Source organism: Vanellus vanellus (genome assembly GCF_965231255.1).
Source record: "Vanellus vanellus genome assembly, chromosome: 4".
Lineage (NCBI taxonomy): Eukaryota > Metazoa > Chordata > Aves > Charadriiformes > Charadriidae > Vanellus > Vanellus vanellus.
In genome coordinates this window covers 50,100,360-50,106,992 of record NC_138909.1, presented here as the reverse complement: position 1 = coordinate 50,106,992, position 6,633 = coordinate 50,100,360, and the positions used below count along the sequence as shown (strand labels likewise).

At 38.4% G+C, this 6,633-nt stretch overlaps 1 protein-coding gene across 1 annotated transcript in view; it reads right to left on the bottom strand.

Annotated features, from left to right (window-relative positions):
• Nucleotides 1-203: 203 nt before the first annotated feature.
• The window catches only part of POLR1A (RNA polymerase I subunit A), a 36,054-nt gene continuing 29,624 nt past the window's right edge, over nt 204-6,633 (bottom strand). Inside the window, exons 31-34 of the mRNA XM_082482036.1 lie at nt 6,073-6,273; nt 5,148-5,265; nt 3,747-3,911; nt 204-1,193 (exon numbers count right to left, since the gene is read on the bottom strand). Of these exons, the coding sequence (XP_082338162.1) occupies nt 1,093-1,193; nt 3,747-3,911; nt 5,148-5,265; nt 6,073-6,273 (585 nt within the window). The 3' untranslated portion in view covers nt 204-1,092. The remainder of the gene's footprint in view (nt 1,194-3,746; nt 3,912-5,147; nt 5,266-6,072; nt 6,274-6,633) is intronic.

The window sequence follows — 6,633 nt, the reverse complement described above, 5'->3', positions numbered from 1 at the left end:
GATTTTTTTACTACTTGCGCACATTTCATTCTGATTAAAATCAAATGTATAAACAATAAAGTCTGATTTCTGAAGAGTGGCTAACAGCTCTCGGCTACACGATTTTTAACAGCCACCAGAGTCAAAGCGACGGCTGTTGGCCACATAACAAAATTCTCTCAGTAACACAGCCACATAATAGAGTGTTCAGAATATTTTTTTGCAATGTCCTTTATTAAATATCCTCTTCGATACAGAATATTTAAGCAAAAATAGTTTAAAAACTCTGTTTCAGTCATTCTTGTAAGAGTCTTTTGTGCAGTCACTGTTACAGCAGCTCCTGTTGCCATTTAAGGAGTAAATCTTTATCAAATGTCAGGTTTCTCACTGTGCAGAGATCTATTCCATCATGAGCAGGCATTGGAAAATGCCTACAGAAACACTCTGAATTCTGGTCTTCAACTAATAAAGAAATTTAACAATTGTGTCACAGACACATAATTCTTAATGAATGAAGTAGCAGAATAGGAAAATACATCCCCCAAAGCTTATAAAAGTCACGTGCAGCGACAGAAAAGGCAGTGCACGCAAGTTCAGCAAAAGAAGAGGATATGCCTCAAGCACAGACGCTTCAATAAAACATTGAAGCTTCAGCACAGCGCTGTGAGTCTGAGTGATATTTCCATTACTGGAAATTTGTCATGCAACAACCGTGTGGCAACTAGCACTACCCACCCAGATGGAATTCTGCCCCACAAAAATTAGACAGCATAAACAGATTCTGCTTTGACTTCTGTCTGCCACAGCTGTTGTATGGCCTGTTTGAGACCTGGATGGTCTCCTTCATTTTATTATTTTCTACGTAAACCAATAATCTCATTTTTTACATTAACGAACAGTAAATAAATGTTTATTTGGATCAGAGGATAGCTCCTATAGGTGCAGACATTCTCATTAAATAGATTAGGCTCATCAGGTGTCCAGATTAACAAACCTGTTGTCACAGGGAAGATGACTGGGGACACAGCATGTGCCCTTGTTGCATACCTGTAGAGCAAACATATCTCTTATGATGAACATTTTAGTCAGAATCCTTAAGTTCTAACCAAAATACTATGTAAGGGGTTGCTTGAGGTCGAACAAACCAGTCCCTCCTTTCACAACTTTTCCAACCACAAGGCATGCAGAAGGGGATCGCAGTTCATCATGGGCACCTGCAACAGAATTCAAACAAAATCATATTAAGATGTTTCCAAAGGTTTCTCAGAGGTCAGTGCTGAAAACAAAGCATTTTGGGTTTACGTGCAAGAAGTCATCTGGTTCAGCACCCCCCAGTACGGGTAGGTGGCCCTGCCACCTACCGCTCAGATTGAATTTATGTTTCTGAGAGAAGTCCAAAACTCTTCCTACCCTCTCCAACAACAACGATTATCTCATCCCAATCTTTTTGTGAAGCAGAGAATTAGGCCACACATTACTGAAACTCTCCCTATTCAACATGAAAAGACAACACGTTCCGAATTCTAAGAGAACACAGATTTGACCTCCCACTGAACACATTTTGCTGATTAAATAGATCAGTAAAAAAATACATCAGCAAGGCAAAGCCAAAAAGATTCCCTTTTCAGTGCTGCCTTTTTCCTTTGTTAGAGTGAATCCTTTTGATGTGGATTTTAAATCCTTCTGGCTAGATATGAAGAGAACTTTTCACTGAAGAGACATTCCATGAATTCCTTTGATTTTGTGGTTACTCACTGTAGCGAAATAGTGTCACAGAAATTTGGAAGCTCTCCAGATGACACGTCTGGCTAGGACTGTTTTGCTTTCACTGTTTTTATAAGCATCCAGGCTGTTTTTCATTCAACCTAACTACAGCAAGCTGGAATTTTGTCATAAAAGCAGTTGGAAGATTGGAAATAAAACTTAAACTTTTGATAAGTTTGGGTCATCTTTACCCTACTGAGCAAAATGCCCTGAATTCTTTTATCATACAGAGGATGGGGGGAGGAGCTGCACCATAGCACAGTGTAGGCCATGTGCTTGTGACTCTGACCTCAGCTACAGCTGAATAATTAAATAGCTGCTGCTAAATATATGTCAGCTGAAGAAAAGAAAAAAAAAAAAAAAAAAAAAAAGGTCCTTTGTTGATCATTAAGCAAAACAGTCCTAACTGTCCTATTTATTCACATGATGCAAACAAAGAGATATTCTTTGAGCAAAGAGCCAAAGGGATCTCACTTCTGATGCAGTGTGATCTCTGGACACTAAACCCTCATCAGCAGTCTTCTGGGTCACACCTGCATTCTAATGGCACATCTCACGTTGTGCACAGCAGTCACAAGCGTTCTTTTTTCCTTTGTATTGATCAGGGCCATAAATAAGCACCCTTGCAGTATCTATTTAAATGTATAGTCAAGTTATCAGTTACATTAAAGCAAGTTAGATCCAGACTGCTGCAATCCACATTGTCTTTGATTTCCATTTGCTGAAATCAGTAACTCCATCCACTTGTAATCAGTGTAGCTTTCCTGCCAATACACCATGTCCTTCCGCCAGTAAGTACTTCATGTCTTTTTTCATAAAATTATCCATAAATATAATTACATTTCACTTGGCAAAAACCTTATGTTATTTCTAAGTCAACATGTGATATAATGTAAACCCAGAGCAGGAGTGTAACTGTGCAGGAAACATCCTCTTTTATCCAATTCACCCTAGATTTACAATTTTCCTTTTTGATTTTCAGGTGAATTTTAAGTCAGTTGTAACCAAAACTATTCTTTAAAACCCAAATTTTATACCCAAAGGTTATAAAACACCATTAACAAAAAGGAATTCAGTGATAAAAGTATCTCTGACATCTGTGCAAGTCAGTTTAAGACGCTAGCTGAGGACATCATGTTGATAGTTTTTCCCATTTGTATTAGATAGCAAAGAAGGCAGCACAGGAGCACCCAAGAAGGAGAGCATCCAACTGGCAAGTGACAGAAACCAAGACTATTTACAAAAGGGAGACGTAATGAGTATCTAAAACACGAGATCAAGCAAACTGACTAATGACAGACTTAAAGCACAAGTTTTTTGGATAGGACTCCTAAATGTAGGTGGCTAGTGCTATTTTAAATGTCCTGAATGATCCATTAAGTCATGTGCCCTCTACACCTTCCAGAGCAGCAACTAGAGGGCAGAAAGGATACTCTTGGGCATCTCAAATGGCACCAGAAACCTACCATTAGGCAAATGAGTCTGACCCTTTATTTTTTTTCCTCAAACACAGGCAAAGTGTTACAAAGCAGAAGAAAAACAGAATCAAAGTAACCACCAGTAGGACTGTTCTCACAACAAAATTCTGAATAGCAAGATTAAAGAGACAAAAATATAGGAGTTATAATATAGACATGAAAACAAAGCAGAGATGACAATTTTAATGGTAGAGACAGAAAAAGACAGATCTAGTAGTCTGTTAAAAGGCTTTGCTATAAGAAATCTCAACAATCTTAAGGTTTGTTATTAAAATGCCTATCAAATTCTTAAAGAAAGGAGTCACAGACCTCACAAATTACATGTGGGAGCTGACTTCATTTAAGCTGACACAATTTTATTAAAAACATCTGGAATATTTTCCTAGGCAAGGGCTTAATTAAAATTTTAGCCTCTGGCATTTTTTTCTAATGCAATTATGCATTACTCAAAGTAGTGGAAAGTTACGACGAAAACAAAGCATATGTGAAAAGCTGCAGCAGTACAGTTCAAACTAAACCATTTACCCATCATTGTTGCTTCCTTCAAGAATTTGTAGCTGGTTTCAAATGTCATCTGTTGCAGAGGGGAGGAGTTGGACTGAATTCCAAAACGATTCAGTGGTTTATAAAATCCTTCAAAACACATGTAATCTGCCACAAGTGAAAGGTGCCTTGGATCTACCACAATGCCTAAGAACACAGGAAAGAGCAATCATCAGAGCATTCAAGGGCTAAGGGTGGGTGTTTTTTTTAAATAAATCAGGTCTAAATTAAATCCCCCGAATCTAATCAACATAGACAACATCTCTATTAACGTTCTTCTGGCAGTCACACCTCTGTGTGTAGTGGGCTTAACTGCTCCCCTCAAATATCCAAGAGAGGCAGACATTGCTATAGTATAAACCAGTATCTCTCCAGGGAAACTAAAATGTCAAGAATGTTGTGAAGCTGCAGAGTTTCTCTACATAAAATCAGTAAGGTCTGCATGATCTTTGTTTATGCAGAAGGCGATCACAGGTCCATCCATTTGTGATGGGACAGAGCTCTGGCCTCTCACCTTGTGGCTTGCATTAACCAGGCACTGGAGTCAGAAAGGTTCTGTTACTTTCTGTGCATGATATTACGCATCCACAGGAAATCCCATGTAGGCTAAGAAGAAATAGCACTTATTTTTAAGTAACGCTTGTGGAGTCAGTGTAATGGGCGACCATCAACAGTTCTGTCAACATTTACCTAGCAGTTCTTGAACAACTTGGAGGTCAGACCATTCTGGGCTCCCAGCTGGCGAATCTGTTTGATATAACTGGTTGCTAAAATTCCCACTGTATTAATCTTCCCTCGTTTCAATAGTTTAATTCATAGCAAGGCTTAGCTCAATTAAGGGCAATTCAACATGCCTAACTTTAGCAGCCTATGAAGTTAGGCATCTTCCCTAAACTACTTGCCTGGACTGTCTGAAAAATATATGCAGAGAAGAACATTCAGACAATGTAGCACAACTATTTTAGGAAAGATATAAAAACTTCAAAGGGAGCCTAGAGTCCCATCATTAGAAAGCTACAGTGAGGCAAGATTAATCCTCTTCTCAGGGCCACTATGCAGTTAGGTTTCTCAGATGTTAGTAGTTAATTTGTCTGGATCTTCCAGCTCACAAAAAATAAATATACCTGAATAGAAAAGTTCTGTGAAAGGGGGATAAATTCAACCTTGTCTAGTGAATTTTCTCTTGATTAAATGGAACCTAATAATTATCTGAGGAAGTCTTCACAGAAGGCACTATAATGATTAAAATGATGAAAAGGTGCAACTTAAAAATACATACATAAATGAAGATCATGCAAAAACAGAACTTTGTAAGCACTGTGGCTGGGTTTTCGCATCTATATGATAATAAAGGCTATCTTTAAAAATTCAATGAAATCTTACCATATACAGCAAATACATCTTTTATTTCCTTTATAATCACCCTCAGGGCAGACTCAATTCCATAATTCTTAGCCATGGCATGAATATCATTGGAATAAAGTCTGTTCAGGTCCAAAATCTGAAAGCAAAAAAACCCCACAGAACAAGATAGGACAGTAGTTAGATACAAGATCGGACAGTCGTTACTCTGTATTTCCAAACAACTTAAGCTAGGATAGCTTTTTTTCCCTCTCAATTTTTCGTTAGCTTAAGCAGCATCAACAGTTGCAGAACAACTAGGCAGCAGGTCAGAGCCAAATGCAGACAAAAATTACTCTGGGGGTTTATGTTTAAGCTAGTGATCATAGTATTTTATATGTGAATAAGAGTACTGGAATTAAAACTCAGCACTGAAGAAAATGACATGAAATTAGAGAAAAACAAACAAACAAACCTTCCCAAGCAGCAGAGGAACATGTTAAAGTCTTCCAAGCAACACAGTGCAATAAACCTTGCTGGTTTCAGCTAGCCAGAACTTTTAGCAAAAGCAGTAGAGAAAATGTAGCATAAAACAATCCTGTATTGGTAGAGTTATGGGCTAGATGGCATAATAGAACTATTCAACAGAACTATTCATCTCCAAGTACTGCAATTCATGTAGATGGAAGAACTCTCTCAAGTAACATTTAGAGACAGTTACAAGCACAGTGTGGAATTATCTGTCATTAGACACTGGGCTGCTGCACAAAAACTGATTTGCAAGCTGCCCTTGAGAAAAGGTTCTGCTGAGCTGTGAACACATATGGAGGCAAAAAGGAGAAGGAAGAGAATTTAAGACCTGAAAAGGCTACACATCACCCCTGATAAATGTAAATGGTACCCATCATCCACCATCTCTCTCTAGAACACAAAAGATCATTCAAGTTCTGGATTATTGATTACGTACATCAGAGTATCTGAACAGCTCCACAAGGTTTATCCCTTCAGTATGCAGAACAAGTTCCTTCTCTCCTAGCTTATTGGTACTTTCATTCAACAAGCACCGTGTGATCCCCTTCACTTCATGAATGACTGTGCTTCGTGCGACGGAGGCAAGCAAGGAGGAGAGATCGAAGTACACCTTCATCAACGGAAGTGCCAATGAAACCTAAGAGGTAAAAAACCAATGTAGTGTTGTTCTGTTAGGAAGCTTGAACACTAGGCTCAATACCCAGCCTACTTCTTTTTACACAAAGAGTAGACTACTAGAATTACCCTAGTTATATGTTTAGGAACATAAACACCTAACTAGAATTACAGCTGAGAGATGCTAATAAGAACACCACATCCCAGGACCATTCATTCACATTGATTTCAAGATGTCTGAACATAAAATAATTGTTGGGGTTTGGGTGGCTTTTCTTGGGGTGGTGGGGTATGTGTTTGTTGTGGGTTTTGTTTGTTTGGTTTGTTTTTTTTTTTTTTGACAGTCCAGCCATCACTTTCATTTATCAAGAGCTACACAGTG